Consider the following 18,535-nt stretch of genomic DNA (forward strand, 5'->3'; position numbering starts at 1 on the left):
TGGGCCCTGCACCTGAGATTTCCCTCTCTGCACGATCTGAAAATTAAAACAAAAGAATGAGTAAGACGGGAAAAAAGAAGAACTTCACAGAAAGCGAATTGGAGACGCGCAAAAATGTACTCTTTGGCACGCTGTCCTCCGGCATAAACAATAAACGCAAGAGGAGTGAGTGGGAGATTGTGTGCGTAAGGCTGTCAATGCTGTGGGGTCAGAAAAGCGCACACACGCTGAATTGAAAAAGAAGTGGTCCGACATTAAGGTGGATGTGAAGCGGAGGACGGCTGCCCACCGCCAAAGTGTGGCCAAAACAGGCGGGGGTACAGGAGAAGAGGAGCCCACCCAGTTTGAACAGAGTCGCTGCAATCGTGGGTGACACTGTTATCTCAGGGGTGGTGGGAGCACATGTGGGTGACTCTGATTACACCCCCGCCCCAATCGCGCACAGTGCCAGCTTGTAGTCTGTTCCCAACCATGCTGTTACTCAGAATGTATGAATCATGCCTTGAACCAGGCCACCTCGCCACAATGTTGGTTAATTGCATTTGCGCATCACATATGATCTCTACATTGATCGAATGAAAGTGTTTCCTGTTGACATATACAAATTCATCATGTGATGGAGCTTTTGTAGCAATGTGTGTGCAGTCGATAGCTCCGATTACATTAGGGAAACCTGCTCTCGCTGCAAATTGCGCTTTAATGTTGACCTGTTCAGCTGCATTGTATGGGAATTTGATATACCTGGCTGACATGCGGATAATTCCGTCCCACACGGCTGACACAGTCCCGATCGGTTGGCAAGCTCCCTTTGGAAGTTGCTAGGAACCCCAGTGTGGTCAGCACCTGTATGGATACAGGCAGCGCATGGCTCCTCTTTGTATCGAGCTCCAAGGCCGGCCGCAGCTCTGCGCATAGTTCCAGGAGGATTGCCCTCGGGAACCTGAAGCGGCTGATGAGCCAGTTGTCATCATGTGCCAGTAAATCCTCTGTCTTTGAATACACGCGCTCTTCGTGCACCATTTACAGTGTCTTCTAATACTGCTAAATCAGCCAGTTGTTAACGGTATTGTCTGCACCACTTTGCGCATGCTTTTATATCCGCTCATGTAACTGCAGACACGTGGGTGTATTAATTGATCATGTGTCTCTGATGTGCACATCACCCAGTCTGAGGACTAATTGTTTTCACATTTATTTATTATAACAGTTTCCCAGCATCACCTCTAAGTGTCGCCAAAGGATCAACAGCTGTAGAAACGTGCGTATGCGAGCCATGAAGTTGGCGTGAGTCACCTCACATTTCCATAGTCATTTCACTCTTGATACATCTGAACTTTGCCTTCACCCACAACTGAGCCAATCCATTGTTAAAGCTCCAGGTAGCACACATGCAGTGCCAGGTGTTTGGAGGAAGTGACAGGGACAGGGAGTTTGTGTTCAAGTCATTAACATGTGCCGCAATGACATCTGTTTTGGGCTTATACAGAAACAAGGCATTTTTGTGCGAGGGAGTAGCCAAAGAGAAGAGTCTGTAGTCCATGGTGATATGTGATGAATCTGAACAGATGGACCAGCTGTGAGAAGATGCATTATTTTAAACAAACAAACAAAAAAGCTTTCTGACCCCCTCGGTTACCTGAGACAGACCGTCACAGAGTTGAGCTTGGTTTTAGTCGTCAGTAATTTCACATAATCACTTTTGTCCCGTCGAGGTAAGACAAACACTTTACCTGAAAGATCTGCAAAGGACAAAAAGATCAAACTCTTTAAAGTCAGGAGAGAGCAAGAATGTTCACACTTAAAACAGCATGTGATTGAAACAGAGTACTCTAGCTCTATTCAATTATATTTAAATGCCACCATTTTTCCCTCCATAAACAATTTGTCTTCTGGAAGATTTTAAACTGAACAAAAAAGTTGACTTATGCTTACCTTTGAGTGTTGCATAACAAGATGCAAACAGGGTCACAAGCAAGAGTTTCTCCATCTGAAATTTAAAGAAGTGACTCACAGGAGTTATGTACTTCTTTCAGTCATCATAGCTGGGAAACATGCAGGTTTACACAGACTAAAAAAAACTGTTTTTATAAAAACATCAAATGATTTGAAACTGGATGAATAGTTTCTTACCTTGCTCTTTGTCAGCTTTGGATGACCTGGATATTCTCAGCTTGTTGGACCTGCTTTTATATGTACTGGGCAGAGCTGGCACAGCAGGTGCAGCGGCAGGTGAGTTGATTTAGCTCAGCTGGGTGAGTTAACTAATCAAGCTCCCCTTTGTCTCTGCAGTAGTGGCTGGACTGGGACTCCATGCAAACATCCTCTTATCCATTTTCACCCATTTTCTTGTGACACCACTGGTTCAAAGCACAATCTGATGGACCACAGAGCATTAAAAACAGAAGTTAAGATTGTGTTTCAAGATGTAAAAGTACTGTATTTTAAATAATAATTTGTGTCTGGTATGGTTTTTCCACAAAATATCTTGTTAAAATGAGTATACAAATATATTTCATATCAGAAGTTTAATGTCTGGACACAAGATGTCTACTACTTCCCTGAAAAGTGTAAATTGAATATTGAACCAGGATTGGCTTCAAAACCATTTGTGATTTCATAAATTATGCTTGTAGGCCTACATCTTAAAACTATATTTTCAATGAATTCAGAAAAAAACGTTCCACTTTCAGCAGATGAATGTGAAAACATCCTTCTGGAGATAAACTCTGCACATACATCATTCTGCACAGCGAATTTCAAATATTTAACTGTAGTAACAAGATGAACAATTTTAGGTGGAGGGGTAGGCCTACTTTATTTTTATTCAACAACCATTTTTGGAGCTATTTGTATCCCACAATGTTTCATCATTAATTCATTAATGTACTATGACATTTAAGTATTTAAGAAATATGAATCCCCTTCATAACAATGTGTACAGTTCTTTTCAGTGTCAATCTAAATGTTAAATGTTAAATCTAAATGTTACATGTTAAATCTAAATCTAAATATTAAACGTTAAATGTTGAATCTAAATGAAGTTCATTAGAAGAAGAATTTGTGAAAGAAAACTACATTACCCATAAGCTATCGCGATGACGTAAAAACCGACAGACTTCAAGATGGGGCTTGAAAGTACTATGGTCTGGTAAGGAAACGCAAATATGTTTAAAATGAACATTTTAAATGCCAATTTTGTGCCACAAACATCTATCTCATGATAAATTAATATACGCATTTTGACGTAGTTTGTGTGAAGCATGAGTGCAGCTTTAAAGCGACTTGTTTTGCTTTTCCCTGAGTCACTGTACACAGCCAAACGTTAGCATTAGCTTAGCTGGCTAAGAGATTTTAGTCAGGTTATTGTCTCTAAACATTTTATATCTTCAATAACGATGATCAGCGTAGTTTTAGTAAACGACGTTTAAGGAAGTGAACCTCTAAGTCCTGAGTTGTGCCTCACGTCGACTAAAACTAGCTTCGTTTAACTTGTTAGCATTGAGCTAGATAACGCACCAAATGTTACTGGCATCATCAAAGTAAACAGATGTTATTGATTTGGATTTATTTTTGCTCATTTCTTACTTAAAGATCACAATATTGCATTACGCAGAGAGACGTGTGTTGCTGGACGTTTCTACTACAAACCATCAGATCATTGTATCAGGGCTACGACTGAAGAGTGACACTATCCATTAATATGTGCATTATTTCATCTATTTCGTGTGTTAAATGTTAGAAAACTGCCTTCACATATTCCCAGTATGACTTTGTAAATTGCTTATTTTGTCTGATCAAAAGTCCAAAACCACAAAATGTTTATTATAATGAATATAACTCAGGGAAAGGTAATCTCATTTGAGAGGGTGGTTCCACAAATAGTTTATATATCTCTGCTTGATAATTGAGTTAAACCATGAATCGTTTAAAAAGAAATCTGGTTATTCATTTTCTGTTCAGATTATTTGACTAATTGTTTCAGCAATAACACTTAATAAAACTAAATATTGGTTATGGCCTACCTGTCGATACTGAGATGTAGCTAAATTGTGTATTGTACATTTTTTCCATCACTAGTAATTGTTAACAGTCCTATTGTTTTTTTCTTAGTGTGGACAACAGTGAGTACATGCGCAATGGAGACTTTCTGCCCACCAGGCTGCAGGCTCAGCAGGACGCAGTTAATATTGTTTGTCATTCCAAGACCCGCAGCAACCCAGAAAACAATGTGGGCCTCATCACCATGGCAAAGTAAGAAGCAGGGCATTTTAATTAGTGTACTAACATTTAAGATACGATGCAATAGTAACACATGTGTTATGTACTTGTGCAGCAACTGCGAGGTGCTGACAACACTGACTCCAGACACAGGGAGGATATTGTCCAAGCTCCATGCTGTACAGCCTAGTGGAAACATCAGCTTCTGCACCGGCATCAGGGTGGCACATGTAAGTTTATGAATTAGTTTACACAGTGTTCTCCTGTTCCTCCTGTAGGACACCGATAGACTTTTGGTGTGTGAAGAGAATTTTAAGGGCACTAGAGCACATAAAGAGGTCAATAAAAGTTACTGCTGTAAGTTTAAATAAGTATTTATCCATAATAAACTAAACAGCATTAGGTTTAATCTAGCTGTGACCGCTTCCCTTCTCTCACAGTACAGTATTAAAAGAGGGCTGGTGGTTTGAAATTTGAAAAGAAGGATTCACAATTATTAGGAGCTGTACTCCTTTTTCACAGCAGACATTTTTACTTGTCACTGTAGTGTAACTAACAATGTCTCACTCCCAGTAAGCCACTCCAGTGAGCCAACATGTACAAGTGGAATAGGCTTACATAAATGTAATGTGGCCATCATTGATGATATTGGTAACACCTGTGATTTTCCTGTTATGACATGTCAAAATGTCATGTGTGTTCATATGTTTCTTTTTTTTCATTTGTTCTGTTTCTCTCCTCTGTAGTTGGCACTGAAACACAGACAGGGCAAAAACCACAAGATGCGCATAATTGCATTTGTTGGCAGCCCAGTGGAGGACAATGAAAAAGAGGTGAGCTACGTTCAGACATAAGTCAATGTTTTGTTTGTCATTTGTTGAAGTGTATTACCCAGCAAATAATTGATTTGTACCTTACCGTAAAAAACAAGTCGCACCGGTGTATAAGATGCAGTCCATTTTGGGGGGTGTCATGCTGGAAAAAACACTTTTCTATTAAAGACTGGTTGATTTGAATGCACCAGTAGTTATTCATTCATAAACACATATGTTTATACTACAAAAGTTTCTCAATTTACTTTCATTTGAAACACAATCAACACACCAATATTACACCTGAAACAGTCTGTCAGGTTAATGGTTAATGGTCCGGTAATAACCGGTATATTAAGTCAGACTGGGTTCGTGTTAGGCTGAGTTTCAGTTAAACCTTTTAAAAGAACACAGTAACTTTACATATTTAATACAGTGTGTACCGGTGTGCTTACTCAAGTCCCAAAAACTCTTTATCAGAGCTGTCACTGTGTGCAAATAGACTACTACACCCCCGAGTCATGCTTTTGCACAATGTGCTTCAACTTCAGTTTGGTCTGTAAATACTGAAACATCACACTAATTTTTCTGTACAACATACAGCCGTAACGGGTCATCAGTAGTCTATCTATTTTCATTAGCTGCAGACACAGCTGGAGTGTGCAACGCATGCTTGAAGTTATAGTTCATAAGTGTGGATGCTCATATCATTATGTTTAAAGTTATAGTTATTGTTATAGTTATAGTTCTTAGTATGGACGGCCCTTTACATACCTATGATCATATCCAGATCCAACTTTAAAAATTTAGTTTAGGTTGGTGTCTTTTCAAAAAGTGTGCTGCTCATCACACCTTGAACTTTAATTATGATAAATAGTTAGATTAAATCCTCTGTCAACACTGTCATGTGTATATATAATAATATTTAGAAGAAGGACTCATTATTGTTCACAGTATGTCATGTAAATAATTGACTGAAATGCTAACTAACCCGATCCTTGTCCCTGTGTTATCTAGAGAATTGAGAAACTCAACTTTAAACAGTCAATATCTTTTAAGAAGTTAAAGTTATCTGGGTAACATTGCTTTGTAAAACTTCAAAATGGGAACATGGACTCATATAAAGAATGTAGGGATACACTGATCCAACCTTTTCTCTGCCAATACTGATTCTGATTTAAAATCTCATTGGAAAAGTGTTCAGTGGTAGTTTGTGGCCTGCTCTGAATGACTGAATGTGGCTGATAGTGGAAACACTGTTTAAAAAAGTTGCATTTTTTATTTTATTTCACGCTGGGAAAATGCTGCTCCAGGTTTACTTGCGTGTCACCTAGCTTACTTCTGGCGCTTTTCCACTACACAGTTCAAGCACGACTTGCCTCGACTCGGTACGGTTCCAGAACAGACCTTTTCCATTACAAAAAACTACCTACTCAACGTTGACGGGGTCGTCATAGCACGGCTCCGCGAAACTGCCGTGACTTCGTTTTATACGCGACACAAAACACATAAACAATGGAGGACATTGAGGCAGTGGTGTTGCTGCTGTATGTGGCTTTTTGTCACACACAAAGCAAGAAAATAGAGCTGTATAGCTATAACGCTGTTGCCGGTATTTAAAAATGCCAGGTTTGATTCTTATGTGGGATGGCTCATGACTCTTCCAGCGTCAACTCTTCTGACCAATCAGTGGCCGGCAGTCTGTTGACGTCACATTTAGTATCGGCTTGGCTCGCTTGGAACCTCACCAGAGCAGGTACTAAAAAAGTACCAGGTACCAGGTACTTTCCCTAGTGGAAACGCAAAAAAAACCGAGTCGAGGCGAGTCGTGCTGGGGCTGTGTAGTGGAAAAGCGACATTAGTCATACTTCTTCATGAATCAGATCCCTGTTCATCAGTTGAAAAAGTTATATTGGCTCATAGCAACAATTCACCCATTTATCTGTCAGGCTTCTAATAAAACATGTAATGTCTGTGTTTATTTTGTCTTCTCCGTAGCTTGTCAAAATGGCAAAGCGTCTGAAAAAAGAAAAAGTCAACGTGGATATTATTAACTTTGGAGAGGAGGTACTTTTTGCCCACAATGCTACACACACACAAACACATACATATACACACAATCATTATCATTGGTGGTTTGCTCCTCTGTGTTGTCTGCTCCATGTGCTCACTCTATTTTTTTTTATCAAAGGAGATGAACACAGAGAAGCTGACAGCCTTCATCAACACACTGAATGGCAAAGAGGGAGTAGGCTCCCATCTTGTCACAGTGCCTCCAGGTCCCAGCCTGGCTGATGCCCTGCTGTCCTCACCCATCCTGGCTGGAGAGGGAGGTGCAGTGTTAGGCCTGGGTGCCAGTGACTTTGAATTTGGAGTGGATCCGAGTGCAGACCCAGAGCTGGCCTTGGTAAGAGAGCAGGAGAAAAGCGCCTCTATAGTTCTTTAGAGACTACATTTTTCTCATCTTTTGCCTCTAAAATTCTCTGAATTATTAATCTCAGTGCTGCTGTTCTCTTAAAACATACCTTCTATACTACATTTGTGTATTTCTGTGGTGTGAGGTTACCTGTCAGTATTTAGAGTAATGTAGATGTGTCATTTTGATTCAAAGTTGTTTTTTTTCTAAACAGATGAAATAAATGAAATAGTGTTTAAGGATAACATGTACAGAGCCCACACTTAATAGATTCCTTGCCTGTTTTCTGCCTCTCCTCACCTCTCTCTAGGCTCTGCGGGTGTCTATGGAGGAGCAGAGGCAACGACAGGAGGATGAAACTCGCAGAGCTGCTGTTGCCTCAGCTGCAGAAGCTGGCATTTCTTCCCCTGCTGCAGATGGTAAGAGGAATGCCTACTAACTTTATTTTGCTTACTTAGTTGTCAATATCTTCCTTTTTTTCTCAGTGTGAGAGACAGGTTTTTAAACTGCTCAAAGAGTGTTTCCACTTATGTGACATGTGTTTCTGTCTTTCTGTTGTAGAGTCCGAAGATGCCCTGTTGAAGATGTCTGTTCCCCACACAGACTCAGCCACACCTGCTTTACCAGACATCAGCCGCATGACAGAGGATGAACAGATCGCCTATGCTCTGCAGATGTCCATGCAGGGATCAGGAGCAGGTTAAACACTGATGCCTATTTTAAATTTTCGGAATTTCACTTCCCAGAGAATTTATAGCCTATAAAACAAAGGGAGATTCAGTATACATCACATCAACATTAAAAAGCACATACCAGACATCATTTGGTCATTTTGAGCAAGACCTGGCTTATCTGCTGCATTCAGTGTCAGAGGAAGCCTACATTTTTTGGTGGCTGTAGTTCGGATTGTGTTTCACTCACATTGTGTGTATTCTTGAATCTGGAAAAGCCACAAACTAATACTGAAACTTATATGTCATATCTGACATTTTATCATGCAACAAAGTGATTTTAGTAGTGTGAAAATATATCTGCTGACTTGGATCATGATTATGCTGAAATTGGTGGATTCACAGCTGTTTGTTTTTGTCACTCAATACAAACCTCTTCCTGCAACACTCGTAATCCTCAGGCAATAGATAATTATGTGGATCTCACTGTTACGTGTGTGCAGCAGTCCGCCCAAGAACATATAGCTCAGGTTTAAAATGGCAACGATTATCTGTCAACCCCAATTTTCCTGCTCAAACAGCATCTCCTTTCCATTTTTCCTATAGAGTTTGGTGCTGAGGACATGGACACTGGAGCTGACGTGGACTCCAGTGAGGTTAAGGTAAGCACTTGCCTTCAATGGATCTATTTCTTCATCAGATTTAAAAGTACTCTATGAAGATTAGTTGCAACATGTCATTATCTTTGTGCAGGATGAAGAGGACTACGATGTTATGCAGGATCCAGAATTCCTTCAGAGTGTCCTGGAAAACCTTCCTGGAGTCGACCCCAACAACGAAGCCATCCGTAACGCCATGGGCTCTCTGGCTTCCCAGACGGGCTCTAAACCTGACACCAAGAAGGATGAGGAGAAAAAGAAATGAACATCCAAAAAGAGAAAATTGATATATGTTAAATAAAAACACCTGAGAATTGCACTGCATGTGTTATTCATAGTAACATTACTACTTTCCTCAGTACATGAATTGTTTAGTTCATCTCTTGTTTCATCATCTTGTTTATGTAGCTGTGCAGACTGTAAACAAACTTTGACCATTTTTAAAATTTCGGTAAAAGTCATCTTCTGATTTTTGGGAGTATTTTGTTTTCATCTTCTTTTGTGCCAAGCAGATATGCTTACTTTTGAATCTTTTGTAATATAACTACTCAGTAGGACAGACAGATTTTAATCCACAATAAATTTACAGAATACAAAGTGGTAACTTCTTTTGATGACATTTATTTACATTTGTGACAGCTGCAACAGTTTTTACATACTTATCTCCAAAACATCAGCTATTGCATTTAAATTTGCACACATTCACTGGTATTACATATTCATTGTCCAGTTCAAACTGATACTTGCATTTTAAAATGGAGGGATTTTTTTTGTTAATGCCCCTTATTGAAAACAACACTAATCATAGGCAAGATACTGACAACTGCACACAGAAACCATACTCTTATATAATAGGGTTATGTTATATATAGGTATATATATATATATATATATATATATATATATATACATGTGTGTGTGTGTGTATATATATATATATCATCAGCGTAATCAGTCATGTAACTTAGAAATATATGTAAACATGATTTATATAAGTATGTAGGTCAATTACATAATAAATTCCGTTATTAGTCATTACAGTTTATTAGTTGAGTCAACCTGGGGGTCAGGCCCAATCCAAAGGGTCACAAAATGATTTTGGTTAACGCAGTATGAAAGACGAAATGGTTTGAAATATTGCATACTCTTGTGGTTTTTGATGTGAAACAGTTATTTAAATTAAACCAGTCTGAACGTCAAGATAAAAATAAATAAATAAATCTCTCTTTAGTGGAGCTTCTAACAACTCATTGACAACTGAAAGATTACAATTAAAGGGGTTACAGGCCTATCATGCATTTTGATGTAAAATCTTAATCTTAAAAGTAATTATCTGTCATTTAAAAGTGAAAGCATTAAAATAGCAATACTCAAGTAAAGTAAAATTATCTTAAAATATTTATAAGAGCAGTACTTGAGTAAATATACCTATGCACTGAATTTCTACAACTTACGTAGGTTTTTGCTTTGCATAGTTTGTAAAATACTCAGATGGATAAAAAACATTTGAGTTACTGTAACAAGTGAAAAGACATTTTACATTTAAGACGAGATGGAAAAGTGTGGAAGCAATAGGAAGTATAATTTGTGACAGGAAATATTTAGTTGGTAATATTAGCTAAGTTATGTTTTATAAGTTTTGCTTAGTTAGTTAAATCATCTTTTTTAAATAAACTGAAACATTTTGGGAGGAAAATCTCCGTCGCACCTTCGTGACGCAGAACTTATGCGTCAGAGAGGAAAGTCAGGAACCACAACTTCGCGAACTTAACAGCAGGTAACTAAAACTAAATACAGGAGTCAGCCTCGAATGCAGGAAACATAACGTGCATTCAAATCTATATATCGAGATCATATTAGCTGAGTATTAAACTGATAAAACAGCTTTTGACTTCTGGAGGAAAGTTGTCAGGTTGACGTTAGCAAGGCCAGCTAGCCGCTACGTGCTAAGTAGCTTTTAGCCACCTGTTGTAACATGACAGCTCCGTGTGACTTACTAAATACCAACTTTATCTAACTGGGTTTCTAGAGCTATGTGTTTATCTTCAGTAAAGTCTGGAGCAGGATAACAGCACATCTTACTTTGTCCAAACTCAGACGAATTTTCTTGCGGTACCTGCTGTCACATTTTCATGTCTGTGATTAAGTAAAAGTTTAGTAGCAAAGCTCAGTGTGTGTGAATAATTCTGCCTCTTGTGTTGTCTTGGTAGGTATTGAGCCTTGTGCTGGACATGGGGGACATGAAGACCCCCGACTTTGATGATTTGCTGGCAGCTTTTGACATCCCTGACATTGATGCTAAAGAGGCCATCCAGTCAAGTCCAGAGGAGGAACGAGATGAGGTGGTGACTAATACAGAGGAAAGGGAGACGAGGTCCCCACCGTGCTTTCCTCTGCTCTCCTGCCAAAGTGAGCCGCCTGTGGTCAGCGTTATTGTGAAGAACAAAGTACGGTCTGAGTCCTGTGAAGAGGAGGAGAGCTCTGTCAGGGATGATGACAAAACAGACAGTCATTCAAACAGTAGTTCAGACTCTGAGATTCAAGTCAAGTTGAGTGATGTCACCTCACAGGTGGGTACCAGACCCCTTGCTGAAGCCACCGTGGAGCCCCAGATTGCCAATGGCTTCGAGGGATCTGCCGCCAGTGATCAGGGACAGTCAGACGCAGAGCCGTGGCCCCGACATTCACCATCACTGAGTGATAACGAAGAAGGATGTGATAAAGGAGCTGGATTAGTGCAGCACACGACTGATGTCATGAGCAGTTTGAAGAGCCATCTATTTCCTGAGTCTTCGACTGGCACCAGTCCCAAATCCTCACCTCCTCCCTCCCCGCATTCTTTGAGCCCTCACCTTCCTCCTCTCGCCCGTCAGACAGAGGAAACATGTCCGCATGACAGTTCGCCGCCCTCCCCTTTACCCCAAAATGGGAATATTAAAGTTGGAATTGAGCGTGGCACACACTCTGATGAAGATGACTCAGAACCAGACTTGGGAAGTCCACTGGTGATCCAGGAGAGCCCAGAATTTGTAATGCCCTCACCTCCAAAATTTAAACACAGAGCAAAACTTCAGTCTGAGCTGCTTGGGTCCTCTGAAACCACTTCATGTCACCGTTCTCTTCCTCCTCCTCTCTCCTCCTCTCTAGCATTGGTTAAACCTAAAGTCCAACTTGCACAGGGGGGGCGACCTACCACCCCCACCTCTCCCTCCACAGCTCCTCAGCCACACAGCCCCCAGGACAGCCTTCCACCTGTCAATCTGGGCTCTGCATCAGTCCAAGGGGAGAAATACCCAGAGCATGTGATTGATGAGAGGGACTCGCCAGAGAGCCCGCCACCGAGTGAGACGGGTCTTGTATTCCAGAGAAGCAGTAGCAGCCCTGATTCAACCCCAACACCAGGTCTAGCGAAGAACCATATGGCCTTCAATCATCAAGAGGAGCACATGGAAACTGAGCCCAGCCAAGAGGACAGGACAGATGACACTAAGGAGCAGACCGAAAAGTTGGCTGGAGATGTGGAAAACAACGAGAAATGTGGTAATGGCACGTCATCTGAGGATCCTGTGTCTGCTAGTTCTTCACAGACAGTTTCATCTCCGTTGGGCCCCCTCAAAGTTAAAATCAAAATGCCTTCAGGGAACTACACAAGGACTGTGACTGGTGTGGGACCTAAAAGAAATGTAAGAGCCACTTCTAGGGGTTCAAAACCTTCATCAGAAGGCCATAACACAAGATCCAGGAAGGAGGTATCACAGCAGTCTCTTGCAATGGCAGTTCTTCAGGATGCATGCCCTGCAACCCTAGAAGGTGTCGGTACAGTCAAAGACAAACCCGCCGTGACCATTAAGCCTAAAGTTTCCCCCACAGCTGTCAACATCACCAAAACCGCAGCCCTGCCCTCCATCACTGTCTCATCTGCCAGAGTCAGCCAAGGCGGGATCAATCTGCGGAACATTGGTCAGAAAGCTTTCAAGAGCGGGGTGACACTGCCTTCACCTGCCGCTCTACTCCCTTCTCAAGGTAGCAGCAGACCTGCCTCCATTGTCAACAGCACCGGGGCGATCATATCCAAGAGTCAGACCAACCTGGTAGAAGCCTTCAACAAAATCCTTAACAACAAGAATCTGCTGCCCAGTTATAAACCAGATCTGAGCTCTCCTCCTCCTGCAGAGTGGGGCCTTCCTCTGCCTGCACAGGTGAGAAAGCTTTTCATTCATGTGAACATAAATATTATGAAGGAACAGGAAGTGTGTGTGTACAAGTATATATTTGTTCTTCCAAAGAGGATAATGTTTCCACCAGGCAGGTCCATCATCATCTCATAGCATAATTTTTCAGTTTCATGCATCCATATTTGAGAGGATGAATGTTTGCTCCTCTGCAGGGTTACCGCTGTTTGGAGTGTGGCGATGCCTTTGCCCTAGAGCAGAGTTTGGCGCGGCACTATGATCGGCGCTCGTTGAGGATTGAAGTGACTTGTAATCACTGTGCCAAGCGCTTGGTCTTCTTCAACAAGTGTAGCCTGCTTTTACACGCCAGAGAGCACAAGGAGAGAGGTCTGATCATGCAGTGTTCACACCTGGTCATGAAACCCGTACCTGTGGAGCAGATGATTGTCCATCAGGAGCCAACGCAAAATGGTTAGTGAAAGTTGTTTCTGTCTCTTTGTTTGTTTATTTATTTATTTATTTATGTGGATGTGGTTCTTGTGCGATTGTATATTCCTCCTTGATGCAGCTCTCTCTCTCTCTTTCATTTCTGCTTTTCTTCAGGTGTGCTTTCTCCAGCATCATCATCTTCCTTATTAGGCCAGGCCACCCCAATCTCAGTAGCCCAGCCTCATCAAGCAATACCTAACAAACCTAAGAAAGCAGACACCGTGCAGTACATCAGTAATAAATGTCCTGAGTGTCAGACTCAGTTCAGCAGTAAAGAAGAGGTGGCCCAGCATTTCCAAGAAATCAAAGCAGCACATACCACTGTGAGTCCTCTGTGTGTGTATGTGTGTGTGCGTGTGTGTGTGTGTGCTAAATGATCTCTGACTTTTCTTCCTCTGCTATTCTTCAGTCGTGCACAGAATGTTCTCCACCAATGCTCCTGCCCAACAGCTGCAGTGCAGCAGCTCACCAACGCATCCACCAAAGCTGCCAACCGCACGTCTGCCCAGAGTGCGGTGGCACGGCCAAGCAGGCGCTCTTTCAAACACATCTGGATGAAACTTGTTTGCACTTTGCACGCCGCATCGGGTACAGGTGCGATATCTCTATGTGGTTGTTCAATTAGACAAAAAAAATATACTGTTGTTTTTCTATCCTCAGAAACTATATTTAAGTTTTAACATAATTCCTTCTGTCTTTGCAGATGTTCCAGTTGCCAGGTGGTGTTTGGAGGGCTGAACTCAGTGAAGTCTCACATCCAGCAGTCTCATTGTGATATGTTCCACAAGTGCCCCAACTGTCCCATGGCTTTCAAATCTGCCCCCAGCATACAGAACCACATCACTGCCCAACATCCAACGCTCACTGAAGGACAGGCCATGTACTGCATACACCCAAACACTCACAGAATTGAAGCTGACAATAAAATAAATGTCTCTCTTACAATGTTTTTTTTATCTTACAGCTTGATCTATAAATGTGTCATGTGCGACACAGTTTTTACACACAAGCCCCTGCTGTACCTCCACTTTGACACTCATTTAACCAATCAAAAGGTGCAAGTGTTCAAATGCCCTGAGTGCACTAAGCTGTTTTCTCAGAGGAATTCCCTAATGGACCATTTCAAGGTATATCTAGATGATCTAATATAGTTCAGTTAGTGTTTAGATAAGAAACAATCTCAGCCTATGATTTCACTTGTTTTCTCCGTGTTGTTTCTGTTTCTTAGTCCCACAAGACTCCCACATCCAAACAAGAGTTGCCTTCAACCCCAGCCACTTCCTCTCGTTCACGTCCTTCAGCGAAGTTGGAGAGCTCAGATGGGGAAGAACTGACTGATCAAGATAAAGAGGAGAAAGTGAAGACAGATAGGATAAAGACCCCCTCAGGGTGGAAGTGTGTGCCTTGCCACGCTCGCTACACAGACCGGGAAGAATTCATTGCCCATATGGCAAAACAGCATAACAAGGTTTGGAAGTTTTACTCTTTTTAAGATCTGTAATTCCAGTAAGTTCAGTTTTTTTTCGATACAGTCACATACATGGATGTGTTTGTGTAGATACTGAAGAAGTTTCCTTGCAACAAATGTGAGAGCTCCTTCACCACCACCTCCAGTATGAGACGTCACATCAGAGACAAACACAAAGTCATGAGTCGTTCCTTCCGCTGCCAGTAAGTGTCCCACATATTTTCCGATTGGATGAAACCTTGATCTACAGGGTTGTTGTTGGAAACCCTCAAGGAATACAACTAATTGTGAAGTTGACTGAAGTTTAACTCCTGCAGACATTGATATAAATATGTGGTGCATGGTAAAAAATAATCCTTGTAGTCAGTAGATAAAACTGGTGTGCTAAATTTATTGATAAGAATCTAATAGAAACGCATCATCACACCAGTAAAGGGTAGCAGAATATCACTGCACTTGACAGAATTTGTCTCATTTAAAGATGCAACTTTATTTTAAATATCAAAATAGATAACATTCTGGCCTGGATGATACACACTTAAATCAGATATTCATACTGTGTGTGTGTGTGTGTGTGTGTGTGTGTGTGTGTGTGTGTGTGTGTGTGTGTGTGTGTGTGTGTGTGTGTGTGTGTGTGTGTGTGTCTAGGTTCTGTACTGACAGTAAGAAAACATTCAGCAGCAGAGCGCTCTTGGAGAGGCATGTTCAGCTCAGACACAGTACAGACACTGTGAAACAGGACACATTGATGGTGAGCTACTCGCTTCGTGTATCTTTCTAGAAGTCACTAAGGAAAAACGACTATAAAATAAAGAAGACCCAGACTTTCAAACATACAGTATCTTCCAGAATAAAAATATCATTTTATATTCTGGCCAGTATGGTAACAGCAGTTGTCTTGAATTGAATTTTTGTCTCAGGGAGGCGGAGATGAGGCAGAGAGCTCCTCAGAACAGGACAGCAGTTTAGGGACCCGCCGCAGACGGAGAGGAGCTGTGAAGATGGAGCAGGATGAAGAATCCACAGATGGCGTGAGTCCAGTGAAAAAGCTACGCTCCTCCTCCGCACCTGCACCGTACCCTCTCCCTGAGTCGGGGTTCCGCTGTGCCCCCTGCGGTTTCACCACCGAGGGCCAGGCCATGTTCCTGGAACACATCGTCCAGCACCGGCGAGGGGCACCAGAGGCCAGCGACCAGCAGTGTCTGCAGTGTGGCGCCTGCTTCACATCCATCTCCTCCCTGTCACGCCATCGCTTCATCATGCACAAAGTGAGAGACACTGACAACCAGCAAGCCAGTGCGAGCCTGGCTGGTTCCCCTCTTAACAGCAAGAACCCTGATGACAGGAGTTCTCTGGATGGTTTTGCACCAGCATCGCCCTCCTCTCAGCTATCCATGGCTCAGGGGAAGGAAGAGGAGGCCACACTGGCCTGCAAGGTGTGTGGCAAACATTTTGAAAAGTCAGCAGATCTGAATACACACTTCAGAACTCATGGTATGGCTTTTATCAGTGCAAGGAATGCAGGAAAAACTACCTAAGATGCTAGATGTGAGGGGAGGGGTAGAGTCAGTAGATGATGAAAACGTGCCTTATTTATCCCTGACTACTGTAGGTCAGCACACTGATGCACTAATTTAACCAAAGATTACTAGAATCAAATTTCTATGTTAATAGATTGTAAAACAATCAAATCTAATTCTCACTGGTCGAGACAAGCCTCAACCTTCTACTTGTGACACTCAGGATCTAATGCAGCGTTTCTGTGTTCAGTAACGATACTAATGAGATTACAGTTACTTCCCAGGCAGCGGGCAGTTAGTCTGACTAGTTCACCGCTGTGACCACATTCACACATTAATGTGCCAGTAGAGAACTGTGAATGTTAGTACTGGATTTTACTGTGATTATGACGGTTTTTTCAATGAATGTTGATAGACAGCGATGGAATGTGACGGTTTTGATTTCAATATTTCATCCTACTGAGACTCTTGAATGCCAACCCAGGAGTTATTCACTTTGCAAAGTCCTTTTTTAAGTATATCTTTAGAGAATGATTGCAGGGGATAGAGTGTCTTAGTTCAGTGGCTATCAAGTATGTGTACTTCTAACTTATTTCCAGCCATTATTCAAAATATACAATAACATTTTAGTTTGATTTATAACTTTAAAGGCAGCCATTGGCAAATATACATTTTAGTGTGTGTGTGTGTGTGTATATATGAACATTTATTTACAAAGACTTGAAGTTTGCTTGAGATATGTAAGCCGTCAAAGCTGTGCTGAAGTGGGAGGATGGTAAAGAGGGAATTTTGTACTAAAAATATGTGATTTGTGTAAGATACCCACTTAATTTGTCCAACTCAAACTCCAAACAAGCTTCAGCTGATCTTCTAAACTAATGGAGGATATTGATCGTAACAGTACTGTGGGTTTTGTTCCCCCTTCACTAACACTGAAATCACTGGGATCTTTTCGCTGCCCAATAAGAGCAATCAATAACTGCTTTTGAGAAATTGTCTCAGCAAGTTTGATATTTCTTCAGGTTTCTATTCATACTTGACTGAAATAAACAGATAGCTTTCTGAAAAAAAGAAGTCAACCTGAAAAAATATAGTGTGTTGTGATAAATGGTCAGCAATGATCTGAAGTCGACACAATTTGTAGTTATCGGGGTAGAACTTTCAAAACCATTGAAATGAAGGTTTAACTCTTTTTAAGTGTAATGTGCTGCATTTGCATCAGAATAACTGATTAATTCCTTCTATGTGAGGAAGTAAAATAATGTATTTTGGGCTTTTGGTATGGGGACCTATGTTTGTCTAAATCCTGTTTCATGAGATTACTGTAAACAAAAGATCAGTATGTATTGTATTTTTCTTTAGTCTTTGGCACTGCTACATCTTAAAATTAAGATTATTCTGCATAACTGGATGTAATCGGATGTATTGTATTCAGTTTTGAGTGCTGTGTCGTTATTTGATTTTTTTTTCTTTTTTTTATGTCAACTCGCATCATTTTCAGCTGTTCATGGCTGTCTGGTTTTGGGCTGGCTGGAATATCTCTGACCGCAGGATCCATAGACTGAGCTAATGTCCACTGTGTTTAAAAAAAAAAGAAGAAGAAATACATTTCTTTTTATGTGCTGTAGTTGTCTATGACCTGTGTGTGATTGTGTTTACTTTCTCAGGATATTATCCAATGCTTTAACACACATCGCTCTATTTTTATGTTTTTGCATTGACAAGATCATTTCTAACCAAACATTTATTAAAAAAAGATTAATAAAATCTGGCACATTATCAGTTGAATTGATGTCTTCTTTATAACTTGTTTCATCCTCCATTTTAACAGTGATGTGACGTCTAAATAAGTGAGTTAGTACATTTATTATTTTTATTGCATTTAATTATTTGTAATTTTCCATTTGTCAGTACAGTGGCAAATATCTAAATTATGAGCACATCAGACATCAGAGTAACAGACATTAAATACTCCTCCTCATTCTATTAAAATATACTTTCTTAGAAATATATAGACATAGAATATATAAAAATTAACAGATGTTACATTGATTGCAAATAAATCCTACAACATTTTACCTGTAATTCAGTCATGTAATTATATTATGCA

General features: G+C 40.9%; 3 protein-coding genes across 4 annotated transcripts in view; all 3 read left to right on the forward strand.

The window, feature by feature from the left end:
* The first annotated feature begins 3,082 nt into the window (after nt 1-3,082).
* Nucleotides 3,083-9,095, forward strand: LOC133983397 (26S proteasome non-ATPase regulatory subunit 4-like). The gene is made up of 10 exons (XM_062422468.1): nt 3,083-3,148; nt 4,111-4,251; nt 4,334-4,448; nt 4,965-5,051; nt 7,029-7,097; nt 7,222-7,437; nt 7,757-7,865; nt 8,008-8,145; nt 8,724-8,779; nt 8,871-9,095. The coding sequence occupies exons 1-10, from the start codon at nt 3,123-3,125 to the stop codon at nt 9,039-9,041; spliced, it is 1,128 nt and encodes a 375-aa protein (XP_062278452.1). The 5' UTR covers nt 3,083-3,122; the 3' UTR covers nt 9,042-9,095.
* A 1,398-nt stretch (nt 9,096-10,493) lies between these two features.
* Nucleotides 10,494-18,280, forward strand: znf687a (zinc finger protein 687a). 2 transcript variants are annotated; one of them, XM_062423374.1, is made up of 11 exons: nt 10,494-10,553; nt 10,987-12,975; nt 13,164-13,419; nt 13,552-13,760; nt 13,847-14,031; nt 14,141-14,317; nt 14,402-14,564; nt 14,666-14,905; nt 14,996-15,108; nt 15,554-15,656; nt 15,826-18,280. In XM_062423374.1, exons 2-11 carry the CDS (start codon nt 11,008-11,010, stop codon nt 16,441-16,443), a joined length of 4,032 nt encoding a protein of 1,343 aa, XP_062279358.1. In that variant the 5' UTR covers nt 10,494-10,553; nt 10,987-11,007; the 3' UTR covers nt 16,444-18,280. The 2 variants fall into 2 exon arrangements, with proteins under 2 accessions (XP_062279358.1, XP_062279357.1); XM_062423373.1 differs by having other exon boundaries at nt 14,141-14,564.
* The window catches only part of slc50a1 (solute carrier family 50 member 1), a 390,175-nt gene continuing 388,296 nt past the window's right edge, over nt 16,657-18,535 (forward strand). Inside the window, exon 1 of the mRNA XM_062423402.1 lies at nt 16,657-16,667. The gene's annotated coding sequence lies outside the window, so the exon portion shown is untranslated. The remainder of the gene's footprint in view (nt 16,668-18,535) is intronic.

Source organism: Scomber scombrus, chromosome 7 (genome assembly GCF_963691925.1).
Source record: "Scomber scombrus chromosome 7, fScoSco1.1, whole genome shotgun sequence".
Classification (NCBI taxonomy): Eukaryota; Metazoa; Chordata; class Actinopteri; order Scombriformes; family Scombridae; genus Scomber; species Scomber scombrus.